The 16,016-nt window shown below is 36.9% G+C and overlaps 1 protein-coding gene across 3 annotated transcripts in view; it reads left to right on the top strand.

Moving 5' to 3' along the window:
- Positions 1-16,016, top strand: part of IPCEF1 (interaction protein for cytohesin exchange factors 1) — a 178,163-nt gene that overhangs the window by 84,129 nt on the left and 78,018 nt on the right. For 2 of the 3 annotated variants that reach the window (XM_077755084.1, XM_077755083.1), the window contains one exon: positions 5,575-5,627. The exons of the other annotated variant lie outside the window; for it this stretch is intronic. In XM_077755084.1, coding sequence (XP_077611210.1) covers positions 5,604-5,627 — 24 coding nt within the window. In that variant the 5' untranslated portion in view covers positions 5,575-5,603. The remainder of the gene's footprint in view (positions 1-5,574; positions 5,628-16,016) is intronic. 3 annotated transcript variants of the gene reach the window in all.

Here is a 16,016-nt window from a genome sequence, read left to right as displayed (position 1 = left end):
AGTGCCAGTCCTCAGGTAAGTTATACTGTAGTGGGGAGTCGGATGTTAAAGGACCAATTGTAACATTAATAATTCTGTACACTTTTGAGAACTTCTATGAATTAAAGATGCTGGGGTGCCTGGGTGGTTCAGTTGGTTAAGCGTCTGACTTCATCTCAGGTCACAATCTCATGGCTTGTGAGTTCAAGCCCTATGTTAGGCTCTGTGCTGACAGCTCAGAGCCTGGAGCCTGGTTTGGATTCTGTGCTTTCCCCTGTCTTTGCCCCTACTCTGCTCTCTCTCTCTCTCTCTCTCTCAAAAATAAATAAACATTAAAATTTTTTTAAAAAAATTACGGGCACCTGGGTGACTCAGTGGGCTAAGCATCTGACTTCGGCTCCAGTCATGATCTTATGGTTCGTGAGTTTGAGCACCGTGTCAGGCTCTTTGCTGTCAGGGCAGAGCCTGCTTCAGATCCTCTGTCTCTCTATCTCTGCCTCTCCCTGCCTCTGTCTCTCAAAAATAAACATAAACAATTATATATATAAAAAAGATAACGTGCTATGAGAGCATGCAAAAGGGGATTGATCTCTCAGAGGAACTGGGGAAAGCTTTCTTGACTTAATGACCTTTGGTGTACGGGCTGAAAGATTAGATGGTAGGTATAAACTGTCTTGAGTGGGAGCTGTTGAAGAGCATGCATGAAGCTCCTGAGATTAGTAGAAATATGTTTAAGAAATTAAAAAAAAAAAAAAAAAAGCTCATGAGTCAGGAAAGAAAGAGATATGGAAATGACCCAAGATGGGGCTAGAGAGGAGGCAGAAGCCAGGCAAAGCCTTCCTTGTAGATTTTCATGATATTGGTCTTTACCTCATGTTGCAACGGCCATTGTAGAGATTTAAGGAGGGAGATAATAGTGAAATGTGCATTCCAAAAGCATCACTCTGGGTAAGAAGGTAAGCCAGGACATCAGCTGGGATGTTTCTGCAATGGTTCAAGAAAGAGGTGCCTTTGACTACGGTGGTTGCAGTGGGTGTAGACAGAGTGAACACACCTAAGAGATTGTTAGGAGTTTAAGGAATACAATATGTATAAGAAAAAATATTCCACACGATCAAAGGAAGGCTTAAAATCAGTGTCAACAAACCCCAGTGCTTAGTAGAAGAATTAGAGATAATTTTTTTTTCTCTTTGTCTTCTATCCTCTTCTGTCAGTTTGGCTTGTTTTGCTATTAGAAATCTGGCTGAGTGAAGGGATTCAGAATTCCACTGAAATAAGAAGGTTTTCTGAGGGTGTGATCTATTAGTTAAAAAAATCATTTTGACAACGCTTGACTAAGCTATGTGCTTCCCTGGGATAGTCCCAGAGACATGGCCTCTAGATTGGCCTCTACCTTTGATATTCTCATTGTCCAATCAGGGAGACCTGTCCACAGCATCATGGTATATAAAATACCATGGCTATTGAAGGGTTAATTATGAACACTGTCCTGTTGGGGGGGACGAGGGTTAACGAGTTAAGAGAGTAGCTGTGGAGCCTGGGTTTGAATCTGGAAATATCCATTTGCTATCTTCCTCTTCTAAGTTTCCTAATTGCCTCATCTAAGACATAGGAGTAATAGTACTGGATTATTCTTAGGTGGTTCTAACAATCCGATGGCATGAGACATGAAAGTCATGAATTGGCAGATGTAGTCATGGCTTAATAAATACAATAAATGTAGCCATTATATTATTTCTAGGGGAGGGACTGGTAAGCCCTCTGAATCAGGAAAGGTTACACAGCAATGCTTTATATCATATTTAAAGGGTATATATAGTTGACCTTTAATAAGTGTGTGCTTATGGCATAAATATGTTTTATGAAAGTAAAAGAATTTATTGACTACTTATTACATGTCAGGTACAAAGATATTTTCTCACTTCATTTTTGTCTGACCTTAACAAAGAAATACCAGGGGCGCCTGGGTAGCTCAGTCGATTGAGTGTCCTACTTCAGCCCAGGTCATGATCTCACTGTCCATGGGTTCTAGCCCCACATCAGGCTCTGTGCTGACAGCTCAGAGGCTGGAGCCTGCTTCAGATTCTGTCTCCCTCTCTCTCACTTCCCCTCTCCTGCTCACTCTCTGTCTTTGTCTCTCAAAATAAAATAAAGACATAAAAAAAATTTTTTTTAAAAGAAAGAAATACTCTTACAGTGCCCATTTCACAGATGAGAGGCCTAAGGTCTCAAAATATCAGTCATTTGCCCAATATTACACAGTAAATTGGCAAACTGAAATTTAAATCCATTCCAGACCAGTGGCTCCTGGGCAGCTCAGTCAGTTAAGCATCCAATTTTGGCTCAGGTCATGATCTCATGGTTCATGAATTTAAGCCCCGCATCAAGCTCTGTGCTGACAGCTTAGAGCCTGGAGCCTGCTTCAGATTCTGTGTCTTCCTCTCTTTCTGCTCGTCCCCCACCCACTCATACTCTGTCTCTCTCTGTTTCTCAAAAATAAATTATAAAAAGTAAAAAAAAATCCAGTCCAGACCAATTCAAAGCTTTGCTCTTCTATAAGTTTACAAGCTTCGTTATCTAAAAGTGCTGCTTAATTTAAACCAGCTTTGTTTATAATGTATTTGCTCAATCAATGGATATTAAAAACACATTGCTATAAAGAGTCAATAAAATATTTATAGCATTTTATCTGAACATTTTTATAAATACTTATTATAGGAAATAAATACCTAGGGGAGCAAACAATATATTACATGGATATTCCAATTCTCATAGATGATTACTATACACATTTTGCTATAAATATCTTCAGACTCTCCTCCCTCAATGCACTGGTGTATGAGATGTATGTATAGAAACCTATTTTTTTATGATAAAAAATGAATGGGATCACACTGCACATTTTTTAACCTATGTTTTTTCATTAAGACCACATTATAAAACCCTTTGCATGTTTAGGTTGGTAGTGTGTAGCATAGTTGATAGCAAATCGTAGAGACTCAGCAGATATTGGTGGTCATTGATTTTCATCATCATCATCTTGAAAAGTTGCCCTCTCGCTATGCTGTAATAATTTGACATTTCAACAACACAAAATTATTCTTTGTAGCACACCTTCACCAAATGTGGCTTCTTCTACTTAATTTTTGTGTGTGTACTAATCTTGAGGGTTAAAAATGAAATCTTGGTGGTTCATTTTGCACTTATTTTATGGCTAATGAGGTTAAACATCAATCATTTGTATTTTTATTTTTTGAATTTTTTTCACTTGTTATTCTATTAGTTGGCTTATGGTTTTCTCATCTGTGTTTAAGAACTCTTTATAGTTATGATTTTTAAAAGCTTTTATTTTAATTCCGGTTAACATACAGTGTTATATTAGTTTTAGGTGTACAATATAGTGATGCTACACACTTCCATACATCACTTGGTGCTCATCACAGCAAATGCACTCCTTAATCCCCATCACCTATTTCACCCATCCCTCACACTCTCCTCTCTGGTAACCATCAATTTGTTCTCTATAATTAAGAGTCTGTTTCTTGGTTTGCCTCCCTCTGTTCTTTTCCTCTTCGCTTGTTTGTTTTGTTTCTTAAATTCCACCATCTAAGTGAAATCATGGTATTTATTTTTCTGTCTTATTTTGCTTTGCATATTACTCTTTAGCTCCTTCCACATTGTTTCAAATGGCAAGATTTCATTCTTTCTTTATGGCTGAGTGGAATTCCATTGTGTGTATACACACACACACACACACACACACACCACCTTTTCATTATCCATTCATCAGTCGATGGACACTTGGGCTGTTTCCATAATTGGGGTATTGTTGCTATAAACATCGCAGTGCATGTATCCCTCTGAATTAGTACATTTGTATTGTTTGGATAAATACCTAGTAGTGCAACTGCTGATTTGTAGGGTAGTTCTATTTTTAACTTTCTGAGGAAATTTCATACTGTTTTCCACAGTATTCATCAGTCGATGGACACTTGGGCTGTTTCCATAATTTGGCTATTGTTGCTATAAACATCGCAGTGCATGTATTCCTCTGAATTAGTACATTTGTATTGTTTGGATAAATACCTAGTAGTGCAACTGCTGATTTGTAGGGTAGTTCTATTTTTAACTTTCTGAGGAAATTTCATACTGTTTTCCACAGTGACTGCATCAGTTTGATTTCCCATCAGTGGTGCAAGAGGGTTCCCCTTCCTCCATTTCCTCACCAAACCTGTTGTTTCTTGTGTTATTGATTTTAGCTATTCTGACAGGTGTAAGGTGACATAGGTTTTGATAGCTTTTTTTTTTTTCATTTGTAGTTTCGATTTGCATTTCCCTGATCAGTGATGTTGAGCATCTTCTCATGTGTCTGTTGTCATAAGTATGTCTTCTTTGGAAAAATGGGTACTTCCATCCTCTGCCCATTTTGTAATTGATTCTTATGTATTAAGAATATATTGCAGCTATTTTCAGCAGCTTGTGATTTGAGTTTTTTACCTAGGTTTTAGTCTATGTTTTAAAATAAATCAAAATTAAGTGATTAAATTTGTCAATCATTTTTACTGTGGTTTTTCTCTTTGGCATTTTACAAATAAATGTTTTATTCATATCTACGTAATATAGATACGGCATTTTTGACATTAAAAAGAAGTGTTCATTCGTTGAGATTTGGGAATCACTGGTGTAAGGCATAAAGTCACACAGTGCATGGGTCTGTATCTCTGGTGTTAGAAAGAGAGTGAAAGGCTCTGTGCTTTGGAAGAGTTTCGGTGGCTGGTGGATGCTTAACAAGTTTCTTGCTTATCAAAGTCTGAAAATAAGGGTTTTCTTTCTTTTTGTTTTCATCTGCCTTTCTTGAAACCACAGAGCATTTTGTCTTTCAGGTAATCTACTACAAAGTATAATACATCAAAAAGGGGCTCATCTTCATACTAATGTTGGGATTTCTGAGGCATGGGGATTAGTTACATTTTTGGAATTGTTTAGCTAATATAATTCGGATAGTATTGGATCAAATATTTCCACATCTTACACTGTGTTGTTCATAAAGAGGAAAACATTTTCATTTTTCAGAGGTATTTGTTTATATATAACACAATATTAAGTATGTAAATAATCTGCATGTCTTACTATAGACATGAAAGGATACTGACCCATGTACATATGGAATTCTGGCTTCTTTTATGAACTCAGTTTTAAATGTTGCCTTAAATAGTTCTGTGTTAAAAGGCCATTTAATTAAATGCTTTTATCATGAAATTCATCAATCAAAATAGAAATGCCTCTCCCTCTATCAAAGAGATAATATGCCTTTTAAAAAGTTTTAAACATTCATTTTTTTTGAGAGACAGAGAGAGACAAAAGAGCGAGCAAGCAGGGGAAGGGCAGAGAGAGAGACAGACACACACAGAATCCGAAGCAGGCTCCAGGCTCTGAGCTGTCAGCACAGACCCCGACATGGGGCTTGAACCCACGAACTATGATATCATGACCTGAGTCAAAGTCAGCCACTAAACTGACTGAGCCACCCAGGTGCCCTGAGATAATATGCTTTTATGAGCACATTTAACTGAAACTTTTTTTTTTCTCTTCTAGCTTTTGTTTTTACCAATTTGACATCATACATGGCTACTGATGGCAATGCTCTTGTGAGTACCATTCAGGACACTGCAGACTTAAATATTAATTGTCGGTTTGATGAATGAGTAAACAACTAAGCAAGTGGATCTTGACTTTGGCTAGCTATTTATTTTCCTCCATTTCACTGGCCACAGTGAGATTAAATGGTCCTTTTATTGGGATTCAGGGATTTCTTAAGATCACCGAGCATTTAAGACTGCTGGCTATTTGCTCCTAAAGATCAAAAGCATAACCGTGATTTTAACATATGATACATAAATTATCTCTGTGTTTTAGGTCAAGTATGGTAATAGTGCAACTTCTCATGCAATGTCAATGAGAAAAATTCTGGTAATCACTATGCTGAAAGTTTAGGTTCTTTTGAAAATACTTTTAGAGCTATAAATTTGAATATTTAGGTAAATCCATTGAGCAAGTGTGTTATATTTATTGACTAAGGACACTTATGTAGAAAAAAATTAAACAGTTGATATCATTAACATGATATTTCTAATAGGACAGGGTGTGGGGTAGTGTGGGACTGTATAGTGTGTATCTTTTGGCAAATCTAATGACCTCATGATGGATGAATAGGATAGAGTTTTCAGAAGAGCCAAAAGCAGAACCAGAAGTGGGGTGTTGGGAGAATACAGCATAGACGTCTGCCAAATAGGGGACATGTCCATAGTTTCCTGATGCAAATTAGGAAATGGATGTCAAGGCAGGTTGTAGGAATAGTGATGGAGAAATGGAATGAACTAGAAAGCTCCTGGAAAGGACACCTTACTAAAAAGCAGGGCAGTTGATTAATTCTCTGCTCTGTTAACAATTTCCTATTCCAGAAACAGAGAAAGCAATGAGAGCACTTTAATTCTGATGCTAATTCTAAATGAGAAGGAAAAGCTTGTTAGTGATGAAAATGGTGGAAACTTTGGGAGACAGGACTGCAGAAAACGAAAAATGAAAACACAAATTATAGTTATTTACCCTGGGAAATTTGCCATCTAAAACTTGCAGAAAAGGAAAATGTGATCCCTTGGACACAAATGAGTAGGTGCTGTTTGATCGTAGAAATATGAATAGCCATGGTGAAGATAAAGAAGAGAAACACCTAAGAGAATAAATGTGGCTGCAGTTGGAGACTTGGCCAGGATTAAATATGAAGGTGTATGTGTAGGGTGTCAAAGGAAGGTCCCGTGGTCAAGGGCAAAAGAAGATGGGCATCACAGATTTGTAAAATAGTCAGGAACACTAAAGTTTAGAGTACCTGGCATTTATAAAAATTTTTTAAAGAGAAAAAGTGCATATGATGATAAAGACATGTTCTATGGAGAGCAAAGAAATGGAAAGGAAGAACTGGAATGGTTAGATCCTTGAGAAAAGTAATGGATGGTTTAATTCTTACATCATTTCCCTTTTCTACTGAAAGAACGTAGTGTTCCAACTGGAAGGATTTCATCTTCTATGTTTAAGAAGAAATGGAAACTAAAATAGTAAGAGAGCACTTAAGCACTTTAAGAAATTCATTCACTCATTCAAACATTCATTTAAACTTCTAATTACCTCTCCGGACTCTGTTGTGTATCACCCATTGTGCTAGGTAGGAGCTGGAGATTTAATTATGGCTTGAAATGTGTTAGAATCTCCACATCTTAAGGAGAGTGTAACCCTGGCTATGGGAGCACACTGAAGATTTGATTACCAGAGGACTAACCTACCACCCACACAATTCCCAATGAGAGCCAGTACCGCTGCAATATGGAACCTGCTTCCCCTTGAACCTGGACGCAGGTGGATTCTACCCTCATTGGTGGGAGCTCTGGCTCTTTATGGGTCTTTCTTATTTCCTGAGCCAACCTCCACTCCCAGACCTAATCAGCTCAGCTCTCCTCCTGTGCCTGTTTACCTGTTATTTTTATCTCACAGCTATCAGTGTCTAGGCGGCACAGATAAACCTCTCTCTTAAGCATTTCTTCCAGCTGCTTTTCAGTGGTTACCCTACTTTATATTTCCATTCAGAAAATTAGTTCAATTTTCTGCTGTCATTTGTTCTCTAAATAAAATGTAGCACAAGAGACCTATTTTTATGCTAGGTAGTTTCAGTAGGCTTGACACATTTGACCTAATCACATCCCGAATTACACTTCATTTCCACTAACCTAACATTTATTGAGCTATATGTGCTGAGTGCTCTGTTTGGTTCTTATGATGAGGAGCTTACCATTGGCAGGGGTGAAGCGCAGTACTTTGAAGGCACTTTTGTTGATCATGACCTGATAGTTACTGAGGTTGGTATGGTAAATTGTGCCAATGAAACTGCTCAAGAAGCTAGAGTCTAAGCATCTGAGATTCTATTATGTGTGTGGTAGAATAGCAATTTTTTTGGTTAAGTTGAGTTGTTCATTATCTGATAGTAGCCTTTTCTCTCCTCTGAAAGAAACAATAGAATTTTTAGAACTAAAGCTTAACAGAGAACCAAACATATTCACTCACCAAGTTCTGCTTGTTTTACCTTCTGGGTATTTCCCCGCCTTTGCAGGCACAGCCCTGCCTTTCCGTCTCTCCGCTGGAATCCTAGCCTCTGCACCTGCCCCCTTCCAATCCACCTGTCATGCAACAGACTGAGTGAACTTTCTTTGCAAATGACATCGTGCCCCTTGCCTGCTGACATCTGTTCAGTGGCTTCTCATTGACTTTTGGATAAACCTTATACTTTCAAGTGTAACTTACAAGGTCCTGTGTGATGTTGGCTTTACTACTCTCAGTGTGGTTATTCCCCAGTACTCTGTGGTCGGTGTTTTCTGGTTCACACCTATATCCCTGTTTTAGAGACTCTCATGCTCAGGCCTGCATTCTTCAGGACTTTGTTTTTATCGACTTGCAGTGTACCTCCCCTGACTCCCTGGTCCTGGGTAAAGGCACTTCTGTGTGGACCTCATTATCTTTGTTCAATTCTCTCTTTTCTGCATCTGACTGGAAGCTGTGTGAGAGCTTGGTTGCCTCTGAATCTTGGGTCCTTGGCACCGAGTAATTGTACAAGAACTAGTGGCTGAATAAACAAAAGCCACAATTTACCAAATTGTGGCCTGAAAGAAAGAATTAGCATCATCATCCCTAGGATCTGGGTCATAGCTTGTTGGGAAATCTACAACATAATGATTAGATTTGGCACAATCCCTAAACATCTCTAAGAATCCACTTGTGGTGTTCTCGATATTTATAAGGCTTTCTATACATCAAGCTGTGGTGATAACACAGTATTATATACTAACTCAGTATTGCTTATTTTTGTTATGATTAGTTTCTCACCAAAATAAAGAAATAAATGAATAAGCAAACAAACAAATCACAACTAGCACATATAAATCTTAAAGGCTTGATTAAGAAAGTTCTCTGTTCTCAGATTTTAGTAACAATGTTTTGGCTAAGAAAGGAAAATAGCCTTACCTTGAAGGTGACAAGGCTCAGAGGGAATGCGACACACCATATCTTTTACTGTTGTATGTAGTTCTTTTACCTAAAGCTTCTGAGAATTCTTACTTTCAGGGATGACTCTCGTGGGGAGGAAATGGTCAGATTCATTTTAGATAAGAATGTTATAACAGCGGTTTCTCAAGAATTGTTTTAAATAAAATAATTTTATTAAATACTGCCTGAAAATAAAATGTCAAGTGAACACTTTGTCCTGAAACAGCAAACTCTGCCTATGAATCATGGTAACTTTGCTCAGTTTTCATGTTCAATGAAGACATCAGACCCCTTGAATGGGAAGGGACATCTACGTCTGGTGCTGTGGCTGGGTTTCTGCTGTCGCCTGCACTGTTGTCTGTGGGATGATTTGTCTAACAGCAAACTGGCATTTGTTGTGCTTCCTTCACAAGAAAGCTCTGCATTCATTACTTACAGAATGTGTGGGCATCGTGTTCCGTGTGTGGTGAACAGTCTAGACGTGATTCTGGCCCCCATGGGGATCTGCCTGTTCCTCGCTCAAACTCTGTGCCCATAATGTATGTCTAAGGGCTGTGGTGATATTCGGAGATGAAGTGGGGAATTTATTTTGCACGTTTTTGATTAAAAAGAGCTCACTTTTTGGCAATGTCTTCATTTAGGCCACATGAACATAAGTCTGTGATGCCAACACTGCTGAGCACAGGCCTGGCTTGCAGATCGGACTTGGGAGGCTGTTTAACATAGTTGCTGTTCCTCATAGGACTTCCAGTGAAACAGTGCCTGACAGCGGTCCGGGGAGTAGATTACCGGGTAGGGTCTTGCCAACTGCCACTGGAAAACTTCTGTCCCTCCTTCCAGTCTTCTTCTTTTGCCCCGTGCATTCTTATTTCTTTGGTTTCGGATTCTTACTATTTGGGGGATATGGTTAAATACGATTCTGGAGAAAGGTGCGATAGTTTTTGAAGAAATGGTGTTTTAGATAAAAGTAGAGATTTGTTTAGCATGAGGTTATTTTACCTTCAAGAAAACATCAAGGGTCAACACTGCAGGTGGGGTCACATTTAGTGTCAGTCAATACCAGAAGTTTTTCTCTACACATGTGCTGCTNNNGTGGAGGAAGGTATCAGGGCCAATCTTCATGTTGCTTAGCTCTGCTGATGTTATTTAGTAGAGTCATTTTTCAGCTCTATGTAACCTAAGCAGTAGATGTCTTTCCAGATATTTGTTAAATCTCCATGTGTGTCAGGACTCTTAGTAAGGTGGCATGTGAAGTAAAAATTGACATAAGGCACTGTTAATCTTTTGGTAAATGTTTATTGAATGCCCCCTCTGTGTCAGGCATTGGGCTAGGTGCTGGAGTTTGAAGTCATGACATGATCAAGAACATCAATTCTATCTTGAAATCTTGGCCAATCATTGAGTCTGTAGAGAGTTGTAGTCATTCAAGTACAGAGTTGATAAAAGATAAGAGAACTTGAAGAATCAAAATGAACAGGGACAATGATTGAATAAACATGTGAACTAGGGGAAAGGCCTGAGATTACTCACAGGTTCTGGGTTGGACCATCTGGTGGATAGGGTTACCATCATGTATGTACTACACAGATATATAAACATGAATTATAATATCCATTGCAGAGCCATCAGTGAAGTGTGGTGGGATATAGAAGACAGAATAGGCCAAGTAACATAGTGATAAACAACAGGCTTAGGAGTCCTACTGGCCTGGGATCCAGTCTTAGCTCTGCTACTAGTTCTGTGTGCTTTAAGGAGATGTTACATAACTACACCGAAATGAAGTTCCTCATTTTTCGAAAGGAAGATAAAAATAGTACCTACCATGAAGATTTTTGGGAGATAATATGAAGCAATTATTACAGCGACTACAAATAAATATTGCTGCATGAATATAAGATTATCATGGAGCTAACTGCCTTCTAAAGTCAGAGAACTCTTCATGGATGAGGTGGCATTTGACTTGGGTCAGAAAGATGAGTAAGCATTCAAAGGATGAAAACTTGGGTAGGGAAGAAAGCATTCAGAAGTATGGAGTTGTCAACATACTTGACATTTCTGCATAAAAGAATAAAATTTAAGGTGCCAGGAAAGGAAATGAATGGATGACTTGATAGCATATTGAGGCTACTATGGAAAGAGAATTTCTTATCATTTGAACTGGGATTTCAAAATAGAATCTTATTAATGAAATGACTGGTTTCCTTTCAGTAATGGTCCTGTGAGTTCACACTCTGATATCATACTATGCTGTAAACATAGAGCAATGCTAGATATAGAGAAATAGGGAAAACCAAAAAAGCACAGATAGGTTGAAAAATGTAGCAATCATCTCTGAGGAGCAGAAATGATAAGCAGCAAGCAAGACTGAAGCTATGGCACTAATGGGTACCTTGTCCAGAGGGAGGAAGTAGTTTGTCTCCTGGACCAGGTGAAGGGGGTTAAAAAAATGCTCTACTAAATGTGAGGAGAGCTACATTCACTTCTTGATGACAAATAAATAGGGGCCACCCCGCTTGTGAAAGGTGCTGAAGATGAAAAGAAAACAATTGTCAAACCACTGGCTGGGGTTATGCAACTAACCACCTAAAGGTTAGGGAGTGGGGAGACAGGAACAGCCTCAGAATTAAGAACTGAACCTACTCACCTGCTAGATCAGTGACTGGCTATGCAATATTTGTTATGATCACCTCAAGACATGATTGCAGGGCTGATTCCACACCCAGCAGAGGCTACCTCCAAACTGATAAAAAAAAAAAAGGGAGCCATGGGCACAATAGGGGAAGGGGGAAGGAGAGTGGGACAGAGAGAGAGAGAGAGACACACACACACACACAGAGGGAGAGAGAGAATAGATACTCAAAACCTCTCTACTTATATTCTGCAAACCTAAATTACAAAACATATTTTTAAAATGCCAAGAAAGATAGAATATACAATAAAAATTCCAAGGTAACTTTATTTTACATGAAATCAATTTTAAAAATCTGACAGAAAAATTAACTATGAAACTCCAAGTATCTTTGAAAAAATTTTGAAACATTATCTGGTACAAATAAAAAGTATGAAAAATAAGTGGGTTTTGAAAATATTTATAGGTATTAGAAGTGAAAATATATTCTTTGAAATTGAAAGCTCAGCAAATGGCATTAACTCAACATTGGATCATTTCAAAAAGAATATTGGTAAATTGAAAAATGTATACAGAACATATGTGGTACTGAGAGAAACTGATTAAATATTAAGAAAAAGGAACTAATATATATTTGATAGTAGTGGCAAAAGAGGAGAATGAAGAAAAATGTAGGAAGGCATTATTGAATATTTCTAATTTTCCATGCTTAAGAAAGGATACAAATTCTCTGATCAAAAGTTCACCCTGAGGATTGAGCAGTATAAATAAGAATATGTCCATAGCTAGATACACTGTAATAAAACTACATAATATCAAGGATAATAACTATGTCTTAAAAGAGTGAAAAGATCACATACAAAAATTACAGACTGATAGCAATTTCATCAATACAATAAATGATAGAAGACAAATGATTAAAATCACCAAAGTGCCAGGTGAAAATAATTTTATACTCAGCTAAACTATCATTCAATTTTGATGGTAAAATAAAGACATTACTATTTAGATAAATGATAAGTATTTACTACTAACAAATCATCATTACAAGGGCTGTTAAAGGAGGCACTCCAGTAAAAAGAAAAGTGAACCCAACAGGTAGATATTTGATAAAGGAAACAAAGTTGATTACAGAAATTGATAACATATGGCACTAAACTTAATTGTCTATTGATGAGTAATGTTGATAATAATAACATTTTAACAGAAAAACAAAAATCTAGCATATAGTACCAAGAGAGAAGGCACTGAAGCAGGAGTTAAAAATGTGCTGAATTATGTGACATATTCATGATGAATTTAGAAATACTAAATTTAAATACTACATTGAGCATCAGAGGAATAGCTTGTAAGGAAATGGATGAGAGGGAAAAAATAAAATGTAAACTGAAAACATAAAATGAAATTCCAGTAAATGTTAGTAGATTAAACATCTATCAAGAGGCATATATAATCATATTAAAAAATATAAGTCTGGCTATAGGCTGTTTATAAAAGAAACAGAAAAAGTAAACAAAAAACTGTATACATAAAAATGCCACACAGAAAAATAAAAAATAATAAGAATATTAATAAAGTTATAGCTCTAGCAACAAAATTTACATAGAGACGGGATATTTGGAAAACAAAATTAGCAACTTTGAGGTTTACATAGAATGCTCACAAAATTTGAATGGCAAGTCATAAATAAATGTCAACATATTTCAAGAAGCTGATATCATGAAGATCGTGTTTTCTGAACAAAAAACAATGACATTAGGACTCAAAAAGAAAAAAATGGTAGAAAATTCTCATATGTTAGGAAACTTACAAGTACACTCTAGAATATCTCACGAGGTGGAGAGAAATGACTTAGAATTGAAAAACAGGGAAGTTCAGGTAGAATTGAGATGTAAATATATTGCTCTAAATGTATTATTAAAAGCAAAGAATAATAATAAATGAGGTAAATATCACATTCAAGAATTAGAAAAAGAATAACATAGTAAATATACAGAAATTTAAAGATATAGGGGTAATAAATTAAGAGCAGAAACTAGTGGAATAGTTAAAAAAGAAAAAGAAACAGAAGGATTTTTTAAATTCTGAAATAGAACACGAACAGTTCTCTAGGTTGCAGAGAGCTGAACATTTTATATATTGCAGGAGATTCTAAGTAGGACCCTTGAAAGCAATTTGGAATATATCCAAAAAGTTAAAGAACATTCATATTATAGCTCATTGAGTATATATTTCTTCCTTCTTTTCTTTCTTACTTTTTATCATTTTTAAAGGAATAAAATACAAACACAGTCGTGTTTTCCTATTGATGCCATCCTTTTCCCTCTTATTTACCCCAGGTTACATTGTGATGTTTATCATTCCCATGCAGTTTTAGTATTTATAAGCAATATTTAACATTATAAACAGTAGAATTAATATAGGCATTTAATTTTCGATATAGTGTTTTCGAGAATTGTTTCCCCCACGTAGCACTAGTTCTGATAAAGCATAGCACTGAAGGAAACGGACACTGTTTATCCACTCACATACCAAAACACATTAGGTGTTCTACAACAATTAACAAACTGCGATCTCCATTGTGCATAGGGGCCTGTGTTTCTCTGGGCTGGAGTATTTATCTGAGAGTGGATCTTTCTTTTTTACATTGGTAGCTTTTGATGTTTTGGACTCACCTTTCTTTCAAATCTCTAGGTCAATTCCAGGACAACCCGTCTTCTGATCTTCTGTATCTTTTCATTAGCTGTTATGCTCAGTTTCCTTGATTGTTTCGTTGTTGCTACCATGTACTATATTGGATCCCCTTCAGATTCTGACTTCAACTCTTTGTCATTCTGCACACATGACTGATCTTACCCAAGCTCAAGTTTTATACTCTATATACATTGATGGTTCCCAATTTTATATCCTTATTCCAGATTTTCTCCAAATTCCTAGACCCTTAAGTGCAATGTACACAGAGCATTTCCACTTAGATGCCTCATATGTACATCAAATTTGATGTTTACTACTGAACATGCATATTTAAAACCATGCTGTCTTTATTGTTGTCATGTATCCAACTGTCCTAAGCTCGAAACTGAAGGATTTTCCCTGGAATTTAACTCTCCCTCACTTTCTGCATTTGCTCTTTCCCTCTCCTCACTCTCCCCTTCCGGCCCCTCCTCCCTTCTCCAGCTCCTCTCTCTGGCTCCTTCTCTCCTCTCTCTCCTTCTCCCCCCTCTGCCTAGTCTTCCCATTTTCATTCCTTCTCCTATCTCTCTTCTGTGCATCCTGCTCACATTCCCTGTCCCACTCCTTTACATAATATCAACAACAAGCACAAATATCGTAAGAAGCTACCACTAGGCGAGTTTTATTCTTGAAACAAACATTTGCACGTTACCATTTACTTTTATGACTTTGGGCAAAATACAGGACCTCCATTTGCTTCAATTTTCTTCTTCCGTGAGATGGGGAGCACCTAGGCCATAATTATTGTGAAGATTCAATCCAGGTGTCTGTGAAAAGATGCAAGGCAGTGCCTGGCACATGGCAAACATTCTATAAGCTGTAGAATAAAAAATATATATTTCTAGCTGTCTTTATTTCCTATTATAGTATTATTAGAATGTCTATTATTTGACTCCATTTTTACTACTATTTTTTTCATATGAATTATTAAGTAATATTTAAGGTAGGCTAGTCTTCTGAAAAAATGAGTGAATTTTTCATGTATTTTCTTGGGTAAAATTTTAATAATTAAAAGCCTTAAGATTCCCTTTATAAAGTTGAGTTTAATTTTCCAGGAAGGAGACACGATCTATGTGGGGGAAAGGTGTTTGTAGAGAAACATTCCTAACAGCTCTGTCAGCTGGAATTGGCTTGACTGTAAAATACTTAGGAATTTTGTGGCTTGGTTAAAGTATTGGTAGTTTGTAATTGACAATGATACCAGGCTTTACACCATGGAAACTGGTAAATGCTACAAATCACGGTGCATTTACAAGCTTATCCCTGTACAAATTTGCTAAAGACCAGACTCATTATGAAGTTTCATGAAGTGACGAACCATTTTACCGTGAATGTCAATATATCATGGAGGTAAATGGTGACTGCAGGATTTGACAATTACTATATAGATTAGAAGTCACTATACTAATTACTCTGTAACGGGTGTTAGCACCATCATTCAATACCAAAGGAGAGTCCCTTTGTATATTTTGTTCTGGTTCCTTTGTATGTTTATGTGCTTTTGAATGATTAATAACCAAGTGAATTTCTGCAACTATTTTGTAAAATAAAAGTATTGCTTTCCAGTAAAAAGGAAATATATATTTGA

The sequence above is a fragment of the Crocuta crocuta genome, unplaced genomic scaffold (assembly GCF_008692635.1).
Source record: "Crocuta crocuta isolate KB4526 unplaced genomic scaffold, BGI_CrCroc_1.0 scaffold11, whole genome shotgun sequence".
Taxonomy (NCBI): Eukaryota; Metazoa; Chordata; class Mammalia; order Carnivora; family Hyaenidae; genus Crocuta; species Crocuta crocuta.
The sequence above is the reverse complement of the archived record's forward strand: the minus strand, read 5'-3'. Positions and strand labels throughout refer to the sequence as shown.